Below are 26,904 nucleotides of genomic sequence, written 5' to 3'. Positions count from 1 at the left end.
ACCACGCCCATATCCCGCTAAGCCACGCCCCCTCCCCGGCGCGGCCCCGCCCGCCGGGAGGAAATCACGTGCGCGCCCAGCCAGGCGCGGCCGCTCCCTCACGGCGCATGCGCGCGGGGCTCCCGTCAGCGCCGGGGCAGGGAGGGCCGGCGGCGGTTGGTGGCGGCGGTGGCCGGAGGCGCGCGCGCGGCGCGGCCCGTTGCCCCCCGCGCTGACGTCGCGCGGCGGGCAGGTCAGTGGCGCGCGACGGGGGGCGGCCGTTGGGCTGGGGAGCGGGGGCGCAGGCAGGGGGCGCTGCAGCTGCTGCTGTTGCCGCCGCGCGCATGCGCAGAGCCTGCCGCGTGCCGGTCGTTGGGCTCCCTTGGGGGCGGCCGTTGGGCACCCAGTGCTTGGTGACTGCCCTTAAATACCTCAAACTTTAAAGCGATGTGTTGATTTCCTTCCTTCAGCTGGTTGAAAAGCAGGAGACTCTCTCGTCAGGTTAGGAAGCTAATTGTGGAGGTCTTCACGCAGTAACTCTTGTCCTTCGGTCACTTTGCATAGAGTGAGGTTACAGAGCAGTGAATTTAAACGGCTGCAGTGAATATTAGTGCCAACACCCAAGGTGAGTTGCAGACTGCACCTCTGAACGTAGTTACTTGCTGAACGTTTGTTTTCCTTTCACAGTGTACAGAGAGGAAGTGTTGCCGCTTACTACTAGGGAACATATTCACACTATAAAAAGCATTTTGAACAATTCCTCCTTTTCCCGTCTTGATACCTAAAACACCCAAAGTAAGCAAGTGTTCGCATCAGTGCCTGATAGAAAGGAATTGGGTATTGTACAGCTGGAGCTGTATTCCTTCCACCCTCTAGATGACAGTTAGATTGGTTATGTTTTTCTAGGCGTCTTTGTAAGATCAGTAGGAGTTAAGTTTGGAACTGGGCTCTGTACAGATTAGCACCACTATGATTAATATTTACCTTCTAAAGTGTATAAGCAGGTCATTATAGGCTTCTAATTTATATCATCCTTGTTTTACTGGCTCTCTTCCTCCCCCTAACTAATTGTCCCTTCTTTTACCTCTTGCACTTTGCACACAAAGACACTGAGGCTTTATTTCATTTGAGGAAAATGAAGAGGTGACAGGTGTTAAGTTCTTAACAGACTGAAGCCTGGACCTTGGTTTTTGCTTTCATCCGAGTTACATGGTTTACGGGAATAGTGCTTGCAGTCGTGAGGCTGGCAAAGCAACAGAAATGCAGACTGTCATATGCCTTGGGATTGCAGCTTTCATTGCTGAGTTGAGAGCTGCGAGATTAATTGACAATGAAAAGAATACGAACAAAAAAAGCAAGTGCCGTGAGTTGCTGATATGCTTACCTATAGACAGTATTTTCTCATATGCTGAATTTGAACCTCCGTGACCTCTCAGGTGTGATTATTTCACTACTGACTGTACGGTTGTGTACAGATTCTAATTATAGATTCATAGCTGACATTTGCTCTGGCTCCAAGCTCTCTCCAAAGTCATTTTCTCAAAGTTTCATTCCTAAAGGAGTAGCACAAAGTGGGAATGGGGGTGGAGGAGGAACAAAACAAAACAAAAAAACAGAATACAGCTTGCAGCTGTTTATCTTTCCTTTAAGCTTGAACGGGAACCTTTCGTCTGAGAAAGAAGTCCAAAGGATGAGCGACTCAAACGAAACACTTCAGAAAGCTTCATAAAATAAAGTTTTTCTGTATATAAGCCATGCTATATGTTGGTGTGGTCAAGTAATACTGTGCAAGTAAAGAAAGTACCCTGTAACTAAGCTTTACTTCTAATGGTGTAGCTCACTATAGCCCTCAGTTAAGTGCTGTATTGTTGTGTGGAGAATTCCTATAAAGATCATGCGGAAGGGCTTGAGAAAGGGCTTGAGAGCAGCTTGAACGCCTTCAATTGGGAGTTTTACCTGGTTTATCTTTTCAAGGTAATTGTTGATCTTTCATTACCTTGAGTGCTCAGCTCCCAGCAGTGAGAGAAACTGATCTCCGGCCGAGGCAGCCTGATTTGCACAATAATTTGAGGACCATTTCCATTTTCGTCATCCTGTTGTAGAGGTGGGCTTCCTCTCTGAGGGCTGCACTTGTACTTCCTTAGGTTTCATTGCCAGAGAGCTGGAAGGTCTTTCGTATGATGATTGCCATATTAATTACTTGAATTTTTGTGTTAATTTCATTCTCAAAAGCGTGTTTTTGCCAGTATTGCTTTGTTTGGCTTGAATAAAACTACTCTAGTGACCAGCAATTTTCAGGGAGTGAGTACCTACGGTGAATGGAAATATGAGCAAAAAAAGATGAATTGATCCATTTAAAAGTTTTGATATTTTCCAAAGTAAAGCTGTAAATTCAAGTTACTTCCCACTAGTTAGTGCCTATCTTTAGGGGCCTGAATCTGCATTTCTGGCAGAATGTGACTTGCCATTAATGTCAGTGGCTATTGGTGAAAGAGCCCTAACCAAGGAAAGGAAAGACACCTCTTTAATTGTAGCACGTACTGAGTGACATCCGGACTGGAAGAAGGGTGGTAATTAATGGCCTCTAAAAAGCGACACTCTGATTTTAGATTTCTCACGCAAGAAATGTAGTAGGAATGTGTTAGAACATATTCAAAGGCAGGATTGGAAAATTTTTAATGATTTTTAATTACTGCTTTTTGTCAATTGCCGAGGCCCTGCAAGAAAGCGGTTCACATTTTTAATGTAACTTAGTAAGGGTTATTTAAAAAAAAGACTTACTAAAGCTTCTGTGAATACCACCTCTATAAATATATTTTGACATGGTGTTTATTTGTAAAGATGAATACGTGCTTCTCATTTTGGTCTTACCATAATTTTTTGCAGCGAGCTCTTCAGCATCTGTGTGTTAACATAACCTGTTTGCAGACACTGGCTTTATGAGATGCCCGCTGAGCATTGTCCTTCTTGGCTAGCCTGTTCACAAGTCGTCTGTATAACCTAACTTTTGTTCCTGCTCTGCTTTCTGCATAAAAGGGTAACTTCTGAATTGTAGTGCTTTGTGGGGTTTTTTATGCAGGCTTTCTAAGGGTTTGTACTGGGACATCTGGGAAGTGGAGAAGATCAAATTATTTGTTTTTATTCAAATCTAAGAAAATGCATTTCTTGGGAGGAAAACTGACTGCTTTTAGATGGATTTTGTAAACTCCCTTTAGCACAAGTAGCTTATGTCTTTGGTAACCTGGAATTTGTCTGACTGAAGGACACTTCCTGACCTCTGCAAGTACTTCAAATAATTCGCTTAAATATGTTTGGAATATTAATAGCACTGCTTGTCTGATAAAGCATGAAAGCAGTTGAAACTGTAAATGACATGACGGCTACGGAAAGTCAAAAACTGCCTTTAGAAATCTAATGAGGAGGGCAAACCGTTTGTGGGAAGTTTTGGATTAACACAATACTACAAATTTTAAAAGAAAAGCCTGCAGTTTGGTACCGATCTGCCTGCAGTGAGTTGCTGTGGCTAAGGGCAGTGCAAGGAGCCATAAGATGCGAGTTTCAGCTTAGTCTGCACACAGTTGTTGTGTGACCTAATGTTTCTCATCTTCTCCATGCTTTGTATTTTTGTACACCACAACTAACGAATGGCAGAGCCTTACAGGGGATGCACAAAGTTAGCCTCGTTAATGTATGGTAAAACATTTCAAAATTACTGCATGAAAGGGGCAGCGTTTACTCCTTGCTGTAAGAATACTGTGGTTTTTCTCAAAGGTTATATTTAACTCTCAACTGACAGGATGACAGGAATGGAGACTGAAGCTGCAAGAGACAAAGCCATGGAAGAGGAAAGCACTGAACAGAAGAAAGAGAGGGAGAAAAAGAAGAGGTCAAGGGTTAAACAGGTGCTTGCAGATATAGCAAAACAAGTGGATTTCTGGTTTGGCGATGTTAATCTCCACAAAGATAGATTTCTTCGGGAACAAATAGAAAAGTCCAGAGATGGATGTAAGTTTACATTGATTACATTTCAGTAGACAGATGGGTTTTAGCTTTCTTCCCTTTATTGCTGGTGATGTTACCATTTTATTAGGTGCATGTCTTCTGCTGGGGAAGACAGCAGTTGCACACTGGAAGTCAGCAGCAGGGTTAGCAACTCAGGAGACAGAGCTTAGTACTACTTTGTAGAAACTGGATTTATTGTTTATCTTTTCCTTTCCTTTACAACCAGCTCTAGAAGTAAATTAGAGGCATCTGCCACTGTAGCAGTGACTGTTTGGGACACCTGATTTTTCTTTTTTTTTTTTTTGTAGCTTTGTGTAACTACAAGAATAAGTAAACAAACAAGGATAATTATTTTCTGTAGAGGCATACTACTTGATTTGTGGGGTAGGTGAATGCAGAAATGAAAACGTCACATGGTTTTGCAGTTTGGTGTAGATACCTTTTTCTTCTTTAATGCACACGTTTGTTATGTGAGAAATTGTGCATTTGCATGTAGGGCCATGACAGGTCTCTTTCCCATAGGCAATTTTTGGCATGGCTAATTTGACTGCAGAGTAGGAAATTGATTTTGGTAGTGAAACTACTTGGCGCTTTCTGAAGAGTAAATTAATTTACGCGTTAGCTGCAATGACTAGCATGCTTTTGCTTTAAGTGTAGTAAATGTGTGGTTAATACCATCTATAATTGTTCTAGTAAGTGTGTTACACAAGATGGATTACATCACATGCAGTATGTCTGTAAAAAGACATTATCTTTTTCCATAAAAATATATATTTGTGTTTATATTTTGTAGGTTCCACAAGTGTCTTAAGAACTGTGTATTTATTTCAAGTGTAAATCATAAGCTCAGCTGCCTTATGTGATAAGTCTAGTCTTCTAACTGCTTGTTACAGTCTCCAATGGTATTGAACTTTAGGTCTGTTTCCCTGCACACGCATATTTTTTTTTAAACTATCTTTACATTTTCTAGAGGTATTAGAGTTTGAGTGTCTTGAACTTTAACTAAGACTAATATTGCTTAATTTTCTGTCCAGGTTTTTGCAGCATGACTCATCACAACTGCAGTAAAAGCAGGGGCTCTTTTGTGTTGGGGATGTTGGGTTAAACACTTAAGTACTTGAAGGAGAAGCACGTTTTCAATGTAAATTGTTTTTGTATTGTAAAACCACATTAGAAAGGGTTTTTTCTTTCTTTTCAAAGACTATAATTATCAGTGGGGAGGTAAAAGAGAAGAACAAAATTCCTTTGATATGTTAGCACCTATATGTATATATGATTACTTGGACCTTTAATTTTGATGGTAAAAACTTTCTGTAAATCCTTGTCAGCATGCAGTGTGGTGAGTTACGACTCACGCATTCTTTTCACGAAAATACTAGCTGAGTCTTAATGTCTGTCTGATCGGGACACACAAGTAGTGCTTTCTAGATTGCATTGATTTCATCACTTGCACTTTTTTTCCTCCTTAGATGTTGACATATCACTTCTTGTATCTTTCAACAAAATGAAAAAATTAACTACTGATGGAAAATTGATAGCTCGAGCAGTTAAAAGTTCATCTGTTGTAGAGGTGAGTGTCTCATGTTTCTACTCCTTTCTACTTGCTGCAATTGGAGCACTAATGACAGTGGAATTGAAGTGGTCAGTATTCTTACAGAAAATACTTGTTTCTTGTTAACTTCTAGTTGGATTTAGAAGGAACTAGGATTAGAAGACGACAGCCACTGGGTGAGCAACCAAAGGATGTGGATAGTCGTACAGTCTATGTGGTAAGGTTGTACCTGTTGTATGTGCCTTGTGCATGACAGAGCACTTTATTTCTAACTGTAGAAACTCCTTTAAAATCATGTTCTTACTGCAAATTATTTTCGAGTGCAAAACGCAACATGTACGTTTGTTATGAGCTCTGATGATCTGATTACATAGTATCACTTGCAGTATTAAGAATCACAAGTACAACATAAAGCAGCCATGTGATTTTATCAGGTTTAGAAGGTGGGTTTTCTCTGCGAAGATGATGGATTTAGTACAGGAAACATCATATAAATTCTAATAGATTTTTTTTTCCTCTTCCAAAAAATGGGGAGAGGAGAGATGCATTATAGATGTACTGAACTTGTAATGAAGAGGCCCGAAGATTAGGGTTAATACAATGCAGTAAAACGTTTTGTTTTAGGTAGGTGAGCACTGGCAGTGACCATGGTAGGGAAAGAATAGGATTAGTATGGTATGCTGACTTCTTGTACCATCTTAAATGATTTAAAATGCTGAGCAAAGAGGTATTTTGTGTCGTAGTGAGAAAATGGTGCACTTTCATTATCTGTTACTGCTTTCACTGTGCTTTTCTCGTTGATGCCACCAGGGGAGCGACACTGGTACCAAGAAAAATTCATGAAATACATTAATGTAGTCAAATTTTAGAATAACAACTTGTTATCAAACAACAGAAACTGAGTTTGGAAGATATTCAGGCATACCTCATACAGTAAAATCTGTTTATAAAATATGTTACTTCGGGTGCCTCTGTGCCGCTGTTTTTGTCCCACTAACATCTATTTTTGTTAATGGCAGAATGTACCTAAATGAGCTAGTCTTATGTTTAGGGGGCTTTTTTTAAAAAAAAATACTCCTGATAGCACAATATCCTGTAGCTGTCTTGGTACTGAAATTATTCACTAACAAATGAAAATAGCTTGCACTGCTACAAAAACACTGCATCTCAACATATTGCAGATGTCAGAGTGGAATGACTTACCATATTGTTGAGCTGCTTAAATGGTAGCATGGAACGAGGTCTGATGGTTGAACTGTCACTTATTTAAAAGTTCTATGCATTTTTTTAATAGAATTGAAGCCAGTATGGAATTCCCTTTGTCTCTAAAGAGATCTGTTTGTGGCTGATGTCAACTTAGTTATATGCCTGTAGCAGTTAGCTGCTGAATCTTCCTGCAGTTAGTAATTTCAAGCAGGCACCAAGCTTTCTGTGATGAAGATGTGTAATAATCATGCCTAAAATGCCAGCCCATCCAGATAAATAGAAGCTGGATTACTCTGATCATTGAATTCTGTAACAAAAGCCCAGGAAAGGTTGTTAGTTGTTTTAAGCACAATATGCCAGTCATGGTATTCTCCTAAGCAGTTCCTGCAATCACCTTAGAACTTCTCTAATAGTTTGATTATATAATTTTCAGAAAAGATATTCCAAATGCAATGAGCTATATTGCCTAACTACATAGTTAGCAGGGTTTTTTAGTTTTAAATTTTTCTGTAAGACCAAAATATCCTCCTGTTACTACCGAAATGGGGGGGGGTGGGTGTAGATTTCTTGTTTGTTTCATTTTTTAAAGACCAGTGTGTGAGATACCTGCCCTTCATGGTGCAATGTCTCCCTTTCGTATGCAGCCAGAAGGGGGAGCAGTGCTTCTTGAAGGACTAGTGGTTTCATTACTTTGTATTCAACAATTTTGTTTTAATTTAGAAGGAGTTTTCATTAAATTTCTCTAAAGTAATCTTATGGCTTGTGACTTTCTTTATTTTTGACATATGTTAACAACATGCTGTGGGATGAGCACAATACCAAAGTAATAGTATTTTTAAAGTTTCAAGTGACTGACTGGCTTTTCAACATTATACCAAAAACATAATGAAATGTTTTTCTCAGGCAAGCAGAGTTCATGCAAAAATAGTTTTCTGCTTGAATATAACATTTTCTTAAGGGGAAGAACTTTTAGTGCAGTAACTCGCCATGAAAAAAATGAAGTATTGCTGACTGTTTTTGTCTAGGCTTAAATTTGAGAGTGTTCAATTTTTAAATCATGTTCAGCAGGGTCTCTTTAGAAATTGATATGATGGGATTTGGATTTCTCTTTAATAGATAAAGGGAAATGGTTAGGAACTGAGCCGTGATGTCTGCAAGCTGCTAAAATGTGTTGTTATGTTAAGGAATTTATAGGAAAAATAAGTAAGACAGTTTTGTCATCCAAGAAGCTGGCTAAAAGTTTTAACTTTCACAGCAACTGATAAACTAGGCTGTAAGTGGTAACCACTAAGCTTTAAAATGTCAGTTACCAGCATTAATCAGTTTGTGTAGTGTCTCTTCTTGACCTACAAGAACTATTTCTGTGATATCTGGATTTCTAACAACTTTAAAAAATAAAAATAAAAATCCTTGTGGTCTACAATGGTTAGTTTGAGACAATGCAGAATTATGCTTAAGATTTAAAATTTACAAAAATACCTCATGTTGCAAAGATCCTGTTGCAGGTGAGGCCTTGGTATCTGTCACAGGAACGAGATAAACATGTAACTTCATGCAAATCGTACTTGCTATAGTTAGGTGACAGATTAGAGATGCATTTTCAGATCATTGTCTTTACTACATGAGTACTATGACCTCTTGACAACAATACTTAGTGAAATAAAGCAAAAATTTTTCAATGTTGTTACATCAAACTTAAATTTGTTTTGAGAATTATAATTAGAAGATGTAGTAAGCCGTCTGATGCAATGGTAATACAGTACTGAGAAAACAAGGTTTCTTTTTCTTTCTGTAGGAGCTGCTTCCCAAAAATGTTAATCACAGTTGGATTGAGCGGGTGTTTGGGAAGTGTGGCAATGTAGTTTACGTCAGTATACCAAGGTATAAATCTACTGGTGATCCAAAGGGATTTGCTTTTGTTGAATTTGAAACAAAAGAGCAAGCAGAGAAAGCTATTGAGGTAAGTAGCAGTGTCCCTAGTCTGGTAATGTTCTTCCTGTTTGTCAGTGGTATGGATGTACTCTTTACTAGTTCACCTACTGAGTCTTGAATACAGAAAATCCTAAAATATCATGATTAAAAAAGCAAAGCTAGCAGGAGTTATGTCTCTGTCTCCTGCCCTCAGAATATCAATCAATTCCACGAATCTTAGTGTGATTCTATTAATTACTTGGAGATCTATTTGAATCAGGGAAGGGGGACAACGACATCTAATTTGGTTGGGTACCGTCAGCATCTTTTACAGAATTAGAAATCTCTGTAACAGTAAAATGGCTTATTAAATTTCTTCAGGCAAGTATAGTTGTACCAAGTTTGCTGTCTTAAAATGAGTGATTTGAAAGTTTAAAAACATGTAAGTTTCATTATCATAACAGTAATGGAGACACAGATATGTCACGCTGATGATGCAAGCTCTGTACTTGCTTGTATATTCTAGTACTAAAAAAAAAAAAATTAAATTAAATAAAAATCTCCAGAGTCACAGAGGACTACATCTTTCTTGAATGAATATCATGAATATCACTCTGCTGGTTTTAACTTGGATGGGGATTCTTTTTAGTAATGAATTGTGGATTTTAATTTTATCTTTAAGTTTTTGAATAATCCACCAGAAGAAGCACCACGGAAACCTGGTATTTTCCCCAAAACAGTAAAAAATAAGCCGGTTCCTGCACTGAATACAAGTAACAGCAGTGTTGTAGGTAAGTGGTAAGTTAGTGGGATCAAGAAACAAACTGTTTTGTGCCTCACCTTTTGAAGGGAGAATCTGGAACGTACGGCTGTTACTATGTCTAATCTCAAATGTAACCTTATTGAAATAAAAATGCATGTTACTGCTTGCTTTGTTGGCCAATGTAGGCTTAAAATGAAATTGTAAGCTTGAAATGTAGTAGGTTTTTTTTGCCTTGTTTTGCTGCTTGATAAGGAACGAACTTTATTTTTTCCTCTCTTGCCAGCTACCATCATTAATTATTATTATGCTGGCAGAACAGCTTTCAGACTATACAATTAATCAGTACCGAAGCACGTAGGACTAGCAAAAGACAAGTTTGACAGATTGTTTTAGAAACGTTTAGTATGGAAAAGTAAGACACAGGCATAAAAGTAAGGTTATACTTAAATGTTAGTGCTGCTTAGGTGATCTTGTGGTTTTCTGACCTAAGAGCAAACATTGTGGTATTTTTCACTCTTCGCTGAAGCAATTTTCCTCTTCAGAACTCTGGTTATTTGAGCAACCCTGGCAGAATGAACTTTTTATAGCTAGATATAGATATTTATATATATTACTTTTTATTACTAAAATTCCACTTTATGTGATCTGTAGTTGCTTGCCAAAACCTGCAGGATGTTACAAAGAAAAGAATCCTGAATTCACAGTTGAGCGTTATTTGCAGTGAATAATAGCTGCTCTAATTTGTGAAGCTGTATCACACAGTCATGTTGTAACTTGATTCATTGAAGCATTTTTCCTCATTTCTGATGGGATAATACAATTTCCTAGACTTAAGATAACTTTCTGTGTTTTTCTTAAGTGTAATGATGAGTCATTCTTTGTTACACTGGAAACTATTAGGGCTGTTAGGACCAAAAGTATCAAAGAAAAAAAAACATGCTTTCTAAACCTCCTTAAGATGTTCCCTACTGTTTCATACTGCATCCTGCCTATGACAATTTTAGTACACAGATAGCTATAGGTTCATAGGGCTGAGTATCTCCTTTTGTTGACAAAACAAATCAGTGAGATCTGGAAGGAGGCATGTATTTTTTTTTTCAATGTTAATGTTTATGTATTTCAGTTGCAAATAAGGGATGGCATTAACATCTAACTCATTGAGGAAACCTGTAGCCAAATTGTCCATGTGACACAGGGATCTTTTTACACTTGTGAGACTATCACAATTTTTTTTTCTCTGCTTAAAATGGCCAGGAGGAACTTCTGGGACAATGTATTGCAAATTATTTGACATGCCAGATTATCGTGACCAGTGATAAGACTCTTTACTTGGTCAGTTAATCTCATCCAGTTTTTAATGATTGGCAGTTTTAAATGCTGTATCTCTTTTATACAGAAGAGAAGAAAAAGAAGAAAAAAAAGAAATCCAAAATTAAGAAAGAGAGCAATACACAGGCAGCTGTAGAGACAAAGGAATCAAACATGAACACTACAACAGAACAAGTGCCCAAGTCAAAAAGACATAGGACTTCATCAGAGTGTTCAGAAATGGGGGGTACTGAGGTTCACAGGCAGCCCTCAAAGAGAGAGAAAAGGAAATGGGACAGAGCAGAAAGCACAGAGGTACCTGTGGAAAGCAGGCCAGGAAAGAGAAAAAGAAGTAGCTCTGGAGATGCTGAGACACCAATTGCAAAAGTCAAGAAGACTGTTCAGAAGGTTCAAGTTCATCCTATAAAACAAGAAACAGAAGCTCCAAAAGATTCCAATGGTAAGTTTGCTGCATGCCTTTATAAGTTTTTTCATCGGTTACACCTGATGTGTGATCTGGGGAAAATTGGATAAATGTGGTAGCCTCAATTAAGCTAATGAGGAAAACAAGTGAGAAAAGAGGTTGCCAAGCAAGAAGTGTAATACAAAAATGTTAGTGAATAGGAGACTAGTTTATTACTTGGATTAGACAGTTAAATTTAAACCTGGTAATGAATCATTCAAGGACATAAGTAGATTAAATAGTTGGCCTAGGCAAATGGTGACAGTAAAAATAATCTAGATTAGAGGTCAGATAGTTTGTAAAGCTTGTAAAGTAGATAGAAGTAGTACACTGACTGATTTTGTGAAATGCTTTTCTCATTGAAAATCAAGTCCAAAAGAAAAAATGCTTTAAAAGTGCAGTTGCTGAGAATGAACGACTGTTGGTTGCAGTCTGAACTCGATAATAATTTTCTCTTTTGGGGATTTTTATTTCAGAAGTCACTGCAGAAGATAAGGATGGTGATAAAAAAGACACATCCCTTTCAAAATCTAAAAGGAAACATAAGAAAAAACACAAAGAAAGACACAAGATGGGTGAAGAAGTCATTCCACTCAGAGTACTGTCAAAGTAGGTTGTGACATGACAACAGCACATGGTTACTTAGTACTTTGGCTAATGGGGGAGGGGGGGAAGGAGGAAGGAAAGTAACCGCACTAGTGCCGTTTCATTTTGTTGAACATATTTCTAATTTCATACTATTAACTGAGGGCGTCTCTGCCTGCGTTTGATGTCATGGCGTGTAAAAAAAGTGGACTTAATGTGCAATGCTTTATTTGAAACCACTGATTTCACAGAAAAAATTAGTAATTTTGTATATACTTTATTGAATGTTAACAGGTACAGGATATGACAAAACCTTTTGATGTGTTTTTGTTTGTATGTCTGACAGTCCATCACCATTGCTAAAGTGCAATTCCAATTTTTTTACCACAGAGTTGCATATTAGCAACAGTATTAGCCTGTAGTTGAAAAGATACAAAGTTAAAAGTCTAAGGTTCACTATTCATTTTCCCGAGGTTAATTATATCAGTAGTTAGTAGGTGAACAGGATTCAGGTTGGGCTTTAAGGAGTCACCACAACTAAAACATGGAAGCACTTACTTTTTCAAGCATCCAGCAAGTACCTCCATGTTAAAGTAGAGGGGGTCCTTGCCGTCTTGCCTGTACCAGGAGGCCATGTGAAGTGCAAATATGTAATAAACAGGATACAAGAACACAATAAGTATTAACATTAATTAACCAACACGAACTCCTATCTCCACACAGAAATCAAAGGGATGTTACATGCAGTCAGTTGATGAATTTTTCTTCAGACTTCCAATACGTTTCCTGTCAGTTTCAGTTTTCAGTTGACAAAAAGGATTCACCATCACTAAAACATGGAAGCACTTACTTTTAAGGAACAAAGCAAGTACATCCACATTTAAGTTGCGGGGATCCTTACGTGGAGAGACTATTTTTCGTTCTGTAAAAGAGTAACTAGACAAAGCCAGCAACAATAGAAGCAGTAAATTGTGCAACCACTATGGTGGATCTAAATTTCTTCCCTTAAAGGTGTTTTCTTCAAAGATTTTTCAGACATTAGGATCCACCACCACTGAAACATGGAAGCACTTACTTTTTTAGGCAGCAGGTACCTCCATGTTAAAGCGAGGGTAGTAGTCCTTTTTAAATTTTTTTCTGAACATACAGACCATAAAACTGTCTTATTCAGGGAAAAAAAAAAGTTCAAAAAAAATCTTATTAGTTTTCTCTTCTTCGGCAAGTCAGCAACTCAAGTGAAAAAGTCTTGACAAGAAAAAAGCATGGCATGGATGGCATTTCAGAATTGAGAACAGGATTCACCTCTACTAAAACATGGAAGCACTTACTTTTTTTAAATCACAGAAAGCACCTCCATGTTAAAGTAAAAGGGGTCCACAAAAAAAAAAAAAGCAAAGATTATTCTTCTCTTCCACCAGGTTCCTGAGAATACTGCATCAAATACAGAGAAAAGAGTTTTAAAATTTAGCAAAGTATAGCGAAGCGGGGGGGAAGGTTTCAGAAGAGGTTGAGCATTTTAAATACTTGCCTGGCTCATTCCCCTGATCTCCTCTTCCTTCGAATCCAGCTAACAAGTACCTCCTTGAGCTTGTATTTATACCATACCTTGCTGTGGAATGGTGTTGCCTTTTTATCTCAGAGAATCATTAGGTGGGTCTTTTGTTATTTTAATGTCTTTGCTCTGTTGAGAATGTATGATCCTGGGTGAGTCTGGATGCTTTTTTTTTTGAAGTATACAGTTGTCAATGTTAACAGCTAAAACCATTACCACAAGATATCCTCCTCTTTAAAAATCCTCTATCAGCTTGTTTGATAGTACAGATTAGGGTAACAATGAGTCGTTCTCACAGTGGCACTACAGGCATTGTGTTTCTATAGAGCAAAGCTCGAGCTGTTTGCAGAAACATCTCCATGTTAAATGTATGTAAATATATAAATTGCTTCCATGTGGTGGTATTTTTTAACCAAAGTGCATTTGAATAGTAAGGAATGTTCTTATCTCAGTAGGTTTTTGGTGAGTTTAACCAGTTGTTGATTTTCGATCAATGATTTTTCTAGAAAATAAATGACGAATTCCTAATATAGTAACACAGGAGCGGGTTCACTGAATGAATTCAGTGAATTCAGAGTTCACTGTCTCTGAATTAACTCTGAATTTAGCTTGAATTTAGTGCCAGTGCTCTCTGTAGTTCTAGTAGAATACAGTTTACCAAGCTGTTCTAGATGTTTTATGAATATCTTTAACAACTTTGAGAGTCACTCTACAAATGAGAGGTTGTTTTTTTTGACAACTTGCTTGAAATATTAAAAGCTAAAGCAAAATTAAAACTGCAGATACTCACAAGGCTGAAGATGAGTAAAGTGCAAGGACATTTCTAATAGTTAAGAAGCATCTTCGCTGCTTGCTAGGTTCAGCTTAAGCTATTTGTAAATGGCTTGTTCTTAAGCTGTCAGTGAGTTTCTAAACATTATTTTCTTGTTGACAACTGACATGCTATTTCCATTTACAGGACCGAATGGATGGATTTGAAACAAGAATATTTGGCTCTTCAAAAAGCCAGTATGGCCTCCTTAAAGAAAACAATGTCTCAAATCAAACCTGAGCCTGTGGGAGAGATGGAAACGGATGGTTGTACACAGAAAAAGCCTCAGTCAAAAAATGTCAAATGTAACCCTGTTTATGATGTTTTTGTTGTTTTCTTTATGATTCTAGTACACAAATACGGGCACTGGTCCTCCAGAAACACTGAAAAATAGTTTTATTTTCTATAATACTGATGACTTTGAATGCCAAATGCTACTAAAACCAAGCTTCCCTCATGTAGATTGGTTTAGGGCTGAATAATACGGAAATGATTAAAAAATATTTCTGTAGCACTTAAACTTAGGATCTTTTTAGGTAATTGTAACTATAAACGCCTTGGAGAAGTAAATCAAGAATTGGCTTCTTCATGATGTAACTTGGGCCTGATTTCCTTAGGCTTTGCCATCCCTTCGCATATTTACACAACTATTACTCAAAGGCATTCAAACTTGGCTTCTAATTGGGTTTTGTCAGGTTTATAGTTAGAAGTAATTTTATAATTATATGTTATTGGTTCAACTTGTATATTTTTCTGAAACAAAATTGAATTCTTTGGATCTGCTGCATTTCTGTTCACTAACTTTGATAGCAGACAAGCGTTGACATGTCACTTATTTGAAATCACTCTAGAATTCAGGATTCAAGTATTAACTGCAATTGATTTGAATATAAAATACCCTTTAAAGGAAGGACGTGGTGTGTACAAATTTTTTGTCTTAGACATAGTGACTTTTGTGAACAGTCTGGATCCAAGATTTAATTTTAAAAAATTATCTGCAGTAGCAATATTTAATGCCCTTTGCTTCGTTTCTTGTGTATGTCAGATTGCTTATATACTTTCGTGGCATCTTTAGTTTGTCAAACTGATAAATGTAAAATTTCTTTTTTCCCTTCTTTTCAAATTGATCAGCCACCAGTGAAGATTCTGCCCCTCCTGTCAAGGCTAACACAATGGGGCCCCAGTTTGTGAGTGGTGTAATTGTGAAGATCATTAGCACAGAGCCCCTGCCGGGCAGGAAGCAGATCAAGGTAATGCCTTTGTAACCTCAGGGTAGCTGTTAGCCTTTCCTCTTACAGTGCCCCCAAAATGTTTGAATATGGAATACCATTTAAACAAGTCTTACTGATTTTTTGTTGCTGTTGTTTGGTCAGTAGCTGTGTACAGATTCTTCTCTACTACCTGTTAATGGAAGATTTTACAACAGCAAAATGTAGCCTTTGGACTGCTTCAAGCAATGTCAAGTTTGAAAATAATGGCCAAAATAAATAGTGCTCTAGAGGATGAGAATTTGTCGCCTCCACCTCCAGCCCTTGTTGCTCTGTCTTTGCATTTTCAGTGTGAAAAAAGTGGTTAGTTTTATATTGTTAAAAGTAAATCACTGCTAAGACAAGTCTTATATTTTAGAAAAGGAAGCGTGAAGTCCAAGTGGCTGCAGCATTTTCTATGCATGATTGTGCCAGTAATTTTGGTGTAATTCAAATTAAGGAATCTGTGGTAGTAAATTGGTTTGGTTTACTATTAACAGAAATTTAGGAGCAAGAAAATGCACTCTGCACGAGAAAACAGTTGTCTATTTCAGTAAATAGTTCACAATTGCAAAAACTCAATTCAGTCAGAATGACAGCAGTACAGTTGGTCCAGTAATTCATCCCCCCACCCACCCTATGGCAAGTGCTCTGTTTCCCTCAAGTAAAAAAAAAAGTTTTAAAGATAATTGCCATTGTTTAGGATTTGACTTGAAAGTTATATTTGTTAAATAGAGTATTTTATTTTAACGAAAATAGCAGTTTAAAGTTGTGTCCTTCTGAGATGGAAATATCAAAAGGTTTCCAAAGGAAATAACAGCAGAGTTTTTTTTTTTTTTTTTTTGGATTCTGATTTTTGCATGACTGTGACACAGGACCTTTTTCTGAAACTGCAATTTTGGATGAGTAACAACTGGAAAGAGTTTGAACAGCTTTTACCCTTCTTTAGAATAAATATGCAGACTGTTGAGGACAACAGTGGTTCTAAACCCAAGTTCTGAGGTGACTTATCAAACTACCTATATTTTTAACTGAATATTTCATTTGAAGTCACTGGCCGCTTCCAAGTGCGTGAAGTTTAGTGTGTGCATAAACCTAAGCAAGATGAGAAACAGTTGTCTTTGGCTGAAAACAAACTGATACGTACGGTTTCAGCTTCATCAGTCTTATCTGTCTTGATGTTCAAAGACAGTCAGTGTCTGAGTTCTGGAGGCACTGAGAAAATGTGGTGGTTGTCACTGGGATGTTTGAAGGACAGCTCAGTTTGACTGCAGTATCTATCTTCCTGCGTGGTGTCTGTGTCGCAGCATAACGTACTGCGATCAGGGGGAAAGTTTACTGTTCCCACAGTAGCTGAAAACAAACTTCAAGTCTCATATTTGCAGATAATATAAATCAAGTTTCTCTTTTGATTTAGTTTAAGGGAAGCGTTTCAAGGAAAACTAATCATTTGTGAAAGTAAAGGGGGGACAAAATAAGACTGGGGTGGCCTTTGCTGTTATTAATCATTATGTTTTGGTTTCTAAAACAAGAAGGATAGGCAAAATATTTTGTGGGAGGTTACCCAACAAATAAGGCAAGGTTTTTAGTCACAAACATAATTGCAGAATACAACTGTAGTTGGAAAAAGCAACAACTCCTTTCCAATGCAACAACGCTTTTTTGCATTGTCTGTGGAAGCTACAAATTGTACTTGATGCTTCTGGGACTTTTTCTGGCCATACTATTTGCTTTTATCAAATGCATTACTCTTCAATAAAAACATGTTTGCCTATCCTCCTGGGCCAGTGCTGCCACCAAGCAATGCATCTAGGTCTTTTCTTCATAAACTTCCAGAGTCGATCTGTATTTCTTGTACAGCAGGCATACGTTACTTCACACATACAGGAAGGGTCTTCTCAGAGTAGTTGTAGTTCTATTTGGTGGTTTTGCTTCACTGCTTCCATATTTTGCTGTTAAGGCGTTTCTCAGAGATCCCAACACTTGCCAATTACAGTGAATCATGTATTTCTTTGTAACTTTCTGTTTACGTATGACTTTGGGATATCAGAATTAAGAGTTAAAAGTAGTTTTGGTTGGTTCTCAAATGATCTCAACAATATTGGCACTTAATTTTGTTTTATTTTAAGGTTGTGCTTGGTAGTAGAGGGTTAAAAGTGTGTAATTCCTGAATAGGAGCATCTTGAGCTGCCTGCTGTGAACAAAATTGACTAGGAATGTGTGGTCTTAGTTAATTTCCCTAACAGCAGGTATTACAAGTGAAGTACTTCATCTGAAAGAGCATGTGTGTCTCTTCCTCCTTCAGCTGATAGTGAAAATTTCCAGACAGAGGTCACTTCATAAAGATAGGAAGGGCTGATTTACTATACTAATTTCCCAGTTTCTCTGCCATGAATGAGTTTGCCTGTATAGATTTCATGCACAGAGAGAAGCTGGATGTTTTTCTGTTGGAGTGTCAAAGATAGTTGTGTACTGTAACACTGACAGATTCTTTCAAGGAAAAGTCTGTACAGATACAGTATTGAAACAAATGGATAACTTCTCATGTGCCGTTAGTCAAAACTCTTCTTATTCCCCCCAAAATTGCAGGAATTACTGCTTTAAATTGTTGTTGAGAGCAGGATGAGATATTAATAAATACATTAAAGTTGTGGGCTCATATTTTTGAATCAATATATTTTCATAAGAAGGATATCACTGACTTCTGAATTATTTAACAAGAGATTTGTTCATTACATTAAAAAATTGGTTATTTCCTTCTACTCCATGACCTTTTAGAAAATATTAGTGATGTTCTACAGAGTGGTCAAAGTACTCTTCTGTTCTTAAATCTGCTTCACAGTCTGTGTTCTCTCTCATGCTTTGACAGGATGCTTTGGCGCTGCTGGCTGATGTCGCCTATGTAGACATGCTGGAGGGAGACACTGAGTGTCATGTCCGGTTTAATACTCCTGAGGATGCACAGACTGTCATGAAATCACACAAAGAAATACAGATAAAAAACAACTGGAAATATGAAGTTCTCACTGGTAAGATTTTTTTAGTTGTAGTACAGGAGACATTTTTAAAGTATTTTTGCAAATTTTATGACTGCGACTTTAAGAACCCTTAAGTTACGTACTTTATGTGAAAAGAGTTGTATTGGGTAGTGTTACATGGTACCTTTATGGATATATTTAATTATCTTTGTAGCCATGGAAAGGACTGCTTTTTTCTTTATATAGAACATTTCTTTCCAATGAATCTTCGTGATTTGTGACTGCAGTGGAATTGATAAAATGATAAATGTTTTTAAGGCACTGTTTAGAGCAAAATTGCTTGTCTTTGTTAACTTAATTCTGTTCTTTTGAGCTTGATTCTCTCTCCACTTCTAGAGGTGTGGGCTATAGAACTTAATTCACATTTCAGCTTAGGACTTTAACATTCTGATGACTCAAAAGAATTTTAAATGAAGAGTAACATGAAAATCCCAAACTTGTGCTGTGTGAAATAATGGGACAGGAATCTCACAGCACTGATATGATGAAAGGGGCTTTAGCACCTGCCTTCTAATTAATCTTTCTTTTTTCAGGAAATTGAATAATGTATGCCAGAGTAATGCTTTTTTAATTACATTTACGCTAAAATTTTTACTGGAACATTGTCCTAAAGTTTATAGCTTTTTTTTGTACTTCTGGAATTACTCTGCCATTCTAAATTCTTATTTTGCATTAGATTGAAATTATTTTCAATGTGTAGAGAAACATCTTCATTGAAGGGAAGGGTAAGAGAAGGAGTGGGGAGTTGGGGGGTTTCTCAAATTAGATTACTGTGTTCCTGTATATATGTATATTTCAATTTCAGACACGCTAGAAAAATCTGGATGAGATTCTCTTGTCCATGTATTTAAATGTTACTAGACGCCTGCACAGCGTCTCACACAGGGCCAAGGTCCATGCATGCATGAATGTAAACCTACGTAAATGACAAGTAAGGATTACAGAAGAAATAACTGCAATGAAAGCATTAGTCTTCATGATACTATCAAAGTTAATTGAAGTTTTAGGCTTACTGAATGCCACTAATGTCATTCTGAGTTAGATTTGTCCTCCAGAGTTTTCTGTGTTCCAGATACCCAGAAAACTTGAAATATGGCATTTTACAGCTGTGTGCTATGTATTTGTCTTTTTTTCCATCCTTACATAAAAGAGCACAGTAGTAGATTGGGAGTAGGTAAGTACTACATTGTAGGATTGTTCTATTCAGAGTTCTAAGAATTTTTTCAAACTAGTTCATTGAAATGAGAATGGAAAGGCTTTTGAGGAATGCAGAAGTCACTCACAGTGAGGATTTCAGCATTTCTAGGTGGTGTAAAGGTGAATATGGTGAATAACGATCAGGAAAGAATCTTTAATGCTCCCTACCACAGGAGACAGAAGCTCTCCTAGTAATATTTTTCTTTCTAGAATTCGACCTTGACTAAGCACCTCTAGTTTTTCACCTGACAAAGTATTAAACATATATGTTAATGTAAATATATGTAAGATTGCTTCTCAGAATTATTACTTCTATAACTTTTGCTGGAATCTTCCAAGGTGACTTGGAGACTTACCTGTAACTGAAAATTTCCTATGAGACTATACATTACACCACTAAATTCCGACTGTGATAGTTACACTTTGGACCAGAGGAAACAGTGGCAAACTGCTTCTTTTACTGCAGGACAGCCACTGATGAAAACTGCAAAATTATTTTCACTCATGTTCTCATTCCTAAATTAACCATGAAGTCCACAGTTTGCTTCTTACAGTGGTTCTGATGAAACAAAATAATCTGTCATTTTTACAGTAATTTTTTCTAGATGGTCAGTTTAGTTGTTCCAAACCAGTCAGAGATTAAATCTATCAGTGAATTATAGGGCCGCTGAATGCCGTGGTGAAATGTAAAAGTTAAAACTGAGCTCCTCACTGCGAATTGTATGTATAAGAGTCCTGTTTGCTTATTTCTTCAGCTCTTTTTGTTAAGCTTGTAAAAATACTTGCTTGGGGATACTTAGCTACCTTGGCATTCAGGTTCTAAAGCTAATAAAGTGCATGTACCTTGGTTCAAGTCCTGTCCAGTCCATACAGAACGCAGCCCTTAGTGTCGGCTTTAAGTTTCTTTAGACAGTTTTTCTTTGCTTTGTTCACTGAATAGTGTGGGTCAGGCATCACAAGGCTGGATGATTTCTCTAGGACTATGAAACTGAAGACCAATGGCGAAAAAATATTTGAAGCTTACATTGTTACTTAGCTATCTGTTTCAAAACCATCTTTGAGATAAGCAGAAAAAGTACTTGAAAGGATGGGGTTTGGCCTGACAAGTACTGTCATGTGTTTGCCTGAGTTAGAAAAGATTCTTTGGATGCAGTGTTTCATCTGTGATGCCACTTGTATTGAACAGCTGTATTCACATTCTATGATGTTAACTTGATTTCCCAGGTGATAATGAACAACGTTACTGGCAGAAGATTTTAGTGGACAGACAAGCTAAGCTTAACCAGCCTCGAGAAAAGAAGCGGGGTACTGGAGAAGGTAACTTACAAGTTTGTTTGGTTTTGCCTCACTACACAGCCATGCTTGGAAAACAACTACTTTTTCTGAAATATATTGATGTTTGGCTTTGTATTTAGTCCAGGAAGATCACTTCCTACTCACTTTGCAGCTGGGTTTTACAGCCACAAAACAGAATTTGGCTGTCCTAGGCCAGCTGCCAAATGCAAAGTTTGTCTTTATGGAGACAAGTGGTGAAAGTTAAGACCACGACTAAAGAAATGAAGTTAATTTGCAAGTTGGATTTCTTTTAAGAACTCTTCTGGATGAGCTCATTATAAAGCAAAGTAGTCTTGTATTTGCTCTAGGTTAATTGTCTAGTGCAATAAGGGCATGTTTTTCTTTAGAGTGGATTTTTCTTCTCCCAGCAATTCACATGGTGTTGTTTAATGTAAAGTTCTGCGCTGTGGTGGATGGTGGTGTGTTCCTAGTGCAGTCCTGGGTCTATGCAAGCAACAGCGTGTCTTGTACGTCCCAATCCAGATGCTGCTACCAGCATCCATAGCCAAGCAGCTTCCAGCCAAGACTCTGTCACATCTGATGAGCTTGGAGCGCACCTAAGGAGCTCAAGTCTGGTTGCTCTCGAAGTGCCAAACTGCTGCTCTTCCTGTCTGTTGCAATGCAGCGTGATTTTACTCAGTGTTCATCTGAAACTTTCTTCCAACCTTGACCTTGGTGTGTCTGTCAGGCCACACTGTTGAGGGAGTGTTGCGATGAACTTGTAGGCAGCAACCTCCGCTCCTGCCCCCAGAAGATGTTTCCAGACATGAAGGATTCTTGATTAAGAGGCTGTGACCTTTCACCCAACAGAGAGGTGCCAAACAGTATTTCACAAACGTTTTATTGCTAGGATTGCTTGACACATGCATTGCAGATAAGGTTTCCGAGTTGGCTTTAACCTAAATCTTTATCCTGTTGCTTGCAAAACTTAAAAGTCATCTGACCTTAGTTATTTTCCAAGGACTTTTAAACGTGTAGACAACTTCTGTTTCCTAGATGCTCCAATCATGCACACAGTACCAAGTCTCCTAGTCATTCCATATAATTGACAAGAAATACTGCATTTACCTATTAATATATATATATATTATATATTTAATATATATATACACACACAGGTCAAAAACTTAAAAACGGGCATATTTTCCATGTATTATCTTGGTTGTCTAAATGTTTTCGGAGATCTCATAGATACATGAATCTAGTCCTTTTAAAAACAGCTGTGCGTAAAGAATTTCCCAAAATTAGTGGTCTAATTTTCTAAAAGCATTATGATGCCTTTGGATCTTAGCCATTATTCCTTAATATAAGCAGTAGCAGACTTTATGAATGTGAAAACTATAAAGCTTTAGAGCCTTTAACTGAGTGCTGCCATTTTTAGATTTTTTTTAAATCAACTCTGTAATTATTTAAGGCAAAGATATTTTGTCAGTGGCTCCTTTGACTTTAATTCAGACTGTAGGTGCCCTGCTCTTAAGTTTCTGGTTCTTCATCTTTTGAAGATTGGTATTTGTTGACCAAACTAGTGTAAAGTGGCCAGTAATGTGCCTCATCCAGGCTTGCAAATATAAACTGTCTCGGCTCTGCCTAACAATAGCAGCAGCAAGGATGCAAACTCCTGCTCCTCCCCCTTACCCATCACCTTACAATACTGGGAGGTGTTAACTTCAAAGCTTAGCAAGTGCTATTTAAATGCTAAGTCTGTTAAGCAAGACATCAGGAAAAGAATGCCTAGCTGTAGTCAAGAGCTCTTAACCCTTCCTTTACTTTTCCACAGCCTCTATTCCAGAAATAGACCAGAAAAACATGGTATTTCTTTATTCATTAATAGTAATTTTAATCTTTTATGTTGAACATTTTTCAAAGCACTTCCAAGTTCGCTCCTTTGAAGGTCACAATAAAAGGAAGAAAAAATTACATAGAGATGAGTATGCCATTAGCATATCTACCTTATGAAAATATGTTCTTCTAAATCCCTTACAAGATCTTTTTGAAGAGGAGCGCTTTCCTATTATATACTAGGATCGGAGATAACACCTTACAGATAACTATTTCAATTAGTGTTTAAATGTAAGCTGAAAAAAATGTTCATATAAGTCATATTGCTGCCAAGATGTCAGTGCTAATATTTATTGTAATAATGTCATATAAACTGCATCATATTACAAGCAGTACATTATAACAAACCGATTTGAGAGATGCTTTGACTGTAAGTTCAGGCAGTTAAGATTCTTCTCTTCTATGGGTGTTAAAATATGGAGGCTTGCTTAGTTTTCCTGCAGTGGGTCTTATGGCATGCCCTGCTAGTTTGTGGTTGATACTTAGCCACCCTTTGGGGGCTTGCTGGAGGGGGTTAAAAGGTATTCATTGTCAGTCTGTAGTGTGACAAAAACTTCTTTTGCAACTTTTCTTTGCCCCAGGCCTGTTTGTTCATTGTGATCTCTGTCCTTTCCTCTCCTGGCCCTTGCAAATCCATATTCTCTTTAGCTAGTTGTTCAACTACACGATAAGCAACTTGAAGTGATAAAAGACTAAAAATCTTCTTTTCAGGACTGCTTCTTTAGGACAGTACCAGATCTAAAGCAATTAATCAGTCTACAGCCTTAAACTCCATGGATTGAAAAGCTGTCTGTACACAAAGCAAACGGCTGAGAGCCTGAACGCCTTCAGCTTGGCTCCTTCTCTTCTGGGGAAGGTGCTGCTGAATGTAGTTCACACTTGGTATGCCCCTTTCCACAAAAGGAAGGGAGGAAGTTGCAGAGGGCGGGAGTGATGGTAGAAGTGAAAGGCACTTAGGGAGGAAGTGAGAATTGGGTGTTTGTGAAGGGAGGAATAATTTGCAGAATAAATGGGAAAGGGGGATAGTGGGAATGCCTGGGCACAGCCCACACTGTTCTCTTCTGATTATGCCTTGGGCCTCGGGGCTGTGTCTTTGCAAGATTGGCTGGTTCCCTGCCTGTGCACTGGCACTGGAGGTTGGAGAACAGGACAGAACAGAGGTCCCACTCCAGAGCACGCATAAGTCCTGTTCCCTGTCATGTTGCTTTAGTTGAAGTCTGTGGAAGAGCTGGATTGCTGTTTGGGATATGAATAGTGGTCCCAGGGAGGTGGGAACCATCAGAAAAGGTGCTGACCCTGGACTGAGTAGCTGAAAATGGGAATCATTGAGGCCTTTTTGCAGCACCTCCTTCTCTGAAGTACTGGTATAAGAACACCCACTGATGTGAATTGGGTGGTTCATATCTTTAGGCTTATGTTTTAGTGCTTGTGATTGTGCATGCCACGTGCTGAATTAGTAAGCCACTCTACTCCTCATTTCTCTTTAGAACTTACTTCTCTGAATCCATTCTTTGATTACCAGAGAATGAAAGTAACTTTTGGTTAAACATTTAAATCAATTTTATTTCTGGAGAGTGATGGAGAAAGGAGAAGTCATCAACCAGAACTTGAGGTATTAATGTTGTTGAGAATATGTTAGGGATTGTAATCAAGTTAAATGCTGTGGAGGTGAAGGAGGAGCGTGTCTAACTGTAGCAGTGTAATTATATCTTGCAGCACAGCAAACAGTGTAAAACCATGCAACATCAGTTTAAAGTGTAATACCTGACTGCTGTAATCAGTGCGGCAGCGTGCCGTGTACTGCCATGCTGTGTACAAGATGCAGTGTCTGCAGGATATAACCGTGACTGCGGTCATGTAGATAAAACGATTTGATTTATGTTTGTAACTCTTCAAATCTAGGAAACTCTTTAATGGTCTGCCTTGCGAGCAAACCCCCCTTGACCTCAGAACCAGCTAATATGTTCTGGTAGTCTACATCAGATAAGTTAATGTGGATTTATGCTGGGGCGTTATTGATGTGTCTAGGTTCACAGGAGTCCCCTGCTTTCTCGCCTCTTATCCAGACAAGGAAGCCTGTCTTGTCCCTTACGTATTTTTTTTTTTCATCTTGTTCATGTAACAATTTAAAGAGCTTAAGGAATCACAACTGGGCATCCCAGCAACAAAGCTTGTGTCTTTGCTTTTGGGTATTACGACTTTGGTACAGTACTGTAGGTAAATCAATGAATGTTTTAGTATGAGCGCTTGAAAAACAAGCGTGCTTTTAAAGATGGTCACTGCGTTTTGTTTCCAGCCTAAAGACAACAGTACACAAGCTGAAAATTAGCAAGTTAGTTATATTCCACAAAAGCATTTCTGATACTTTGTTAGGAACAATTACCTTTCTCATTTGCCAAGAAATGGCATGTATTTCTTTCGCAGCACTATGACCTCATATGTGTACTCTGAAGATAATGCGCAAAGGAGAAACAAACCAAAGATAAATTGGTCGGATTTGCTATCAAATTATGGTGTTATTTTGAAAATTTTTTCTTTCCAGTCACTTCATGCTTTTGCAAAGAAGCAAGAGAACTGTTTTACCTGCAGTCAGTAACATGTGAGGGAGTTACTAGTGAGTTTGTTTCCGTAAAATGTCAATATCCTAAAAGATCCCAGATTGCTCACTATCACTGTACTAAACTCCGGGTTTAGCTGTGGTGAAGTCGAGGTTTGGATCATCGAGGTATCTGTGGGGTTGGGAAAAATGCCCTATCCCAGGGAGAGGCATGTGTTGCGAGGAGAGCGTATGTTGCGAGAGTCCTCCGGACTGATGTGGAACATCACTTGGTGTGCAGAAGGCGCCCAAGCCATCAGTCTTCTGCAAAGCAAGCAAGAAAGGCCGCCTGAGCAGAAAGGAGTTTGAATTACTGCCAAGAGTGAAAGTTTCTCTGATCAAAGCTACAAGTTGCAGTCGCTTGTGACGCTTGTCACGTTGTGACGTGAGATGAAGATGAGACAGGCAGTTACAGCAATACAACAGTTCAGCACTTACAGCTTCAGGCCATGTGGAAAAAGCAAAGTGATCCCAGGTACCCTAGTAATTTAGTAAATGTACCTGAAATGCAGCCAAAAACTAACATCCCTGGTTGGACAGGGATTGGAGTTAGGGATTCCTAGCACCAATGTTCTTCCCAACTATATCACAATTTCTTAAAATCAATTCTCAGCAGTCTTGCGATATGTATTGTGCTGTTTGCCCAGTGTGAAGGATGCTCCCCATCTGGATTTCAGTGTTCTTACCTTTGCCTAACTCACTTTAGAAAATGATACAACAGTCCTAAGGCGTTTTTAATGGTGTGACCTTGGCGGTGGTTTTTTTTTTTTTTTTTTGCATCATCAGTGATAGCATGATCCAATATAAGGGTAGGTTTTTTTGAACTTGGTCTTTAAGACTGCATTTGGGGATTTCTGAGTTCATAATTTTATTCTCTTCAACCATGTTGGAAGGAAGAGGGACTGGGATAAAATATGCTGCACTTTCTGGAAACTGAAGGGATGCTCTGCTATTTTCTTTTGGTGGTTCTGAGGCCCTTCTGAAATAAGTTAAATCAGGGCTGCTTTAACTATTTTTTTTGTTGGATGTAAAGGTTAGCTGATCTGTTCAAAGAATATCTTTTTCTTACAAAATTGGTAAATCATGGAATAATACAATTGTGATTATGAGACAAAAATAATATCGATGATACAATTTTCTTCTAATCTTTTTGTCAATGTTTTTCATGCTTGTTTGCAGCTGATTGCCAAAGCCGAAAGAATGAGACTTGAAAAGACTCAACAGACAAGTAAGCATATTCGCTTCTCTGAAGATAACTAACCAAGACTGACTGTAATCTTGAAAGTGAACCAGGGGGTTTTAAAAATAAAAAGAAGAAAAAAGCCTATCACTGCTAACAGCAACTAAACAGTTTTTAAGAAGGCATGAAAAACCGGTCCATTCGATTCACAATTCTGCAGACTGCAAGTATGGACATTATTCTGAATCCCATTTTTAAATAGGCTGAATGTGTACTGCTTCTGAGCCTTTAGGTAAAGCTTTCTGGAAGAATTGTATTAAGAGATCTTGCTCTAGTTCAC

General features: G+C 38.1%; 1 protein-coding gene across 6 annotated transcripts; it reads left to right on the top strand.

Moving 5' to 3' along the window:
- The first annotated feature begins 75 nt into the window (after positions 1–75).
- Positions 76–26,684, top strand: LARP7 (La ribonucleoprotein 7, transcriptional regulator). Of its 6 annotated transcripts, XM_040554661.1 has the most exons (15): positions 90–232; positions 450–604; positions 2,866–3,016; positions 3,776–3,984; positions 5,451–5,551; positions 5,667–5,750; positions 8,535–8,699; positions 9,333–9,441; positions 10,810–11,181; positions 11,661–11,793; positions 14,280–14,437; positions 15,264–15,382; positions 18,249–18,408; positions 20,839–20,931; positions 26,564–26,684. In XM_040554661.1, exons 4-15 carry the CDS (start codon positions 3,777–3,779, stop codon positions 26,593–26,595), a joined length of 1,734 nt encoding a protein of 577 aa, XP_040410595.1. In that variant the 5' UTR covers positions 90–232; positions 450–604; positions 2,866–3,016; position 3,776; the 3' UTR covers positions 26,596–26,684. The 6 variants fall into 6 exon arrangements, with proteins under 6 accessions (XP_040410590.1, XP_040410595.1, XP_040410593.1 ...); XM_040554659.1 differs by lacking the exon at positions 2,866–3,016 and having other exon boundaries at positions 3,751–3,984; XM_040554657.1 differs by lacking the exon at positions 2,866–3,016 and having other exon boundaries at positions 91–232.
- The last annotated feature ends 220 nt before the right edge of the window (positions 26,685–26,904 follow it).

This window comes from Cygnus olor, chromosome 4, assembly GCF_009769625.2.
Source record: "Cygnus olor isolate bCygOlo1 chromosome 4, bCygOlo1.pri.v2, whole genome shotgun sequence".
NCBI lineage: Eukaryota > Metazoa > Chordata > Aves > Anseriformes > Anatidae > Cygnus > Cygnus olor.
This window is presented reverse-complemented; position numbering and strand designations above follow the sequence as displayed.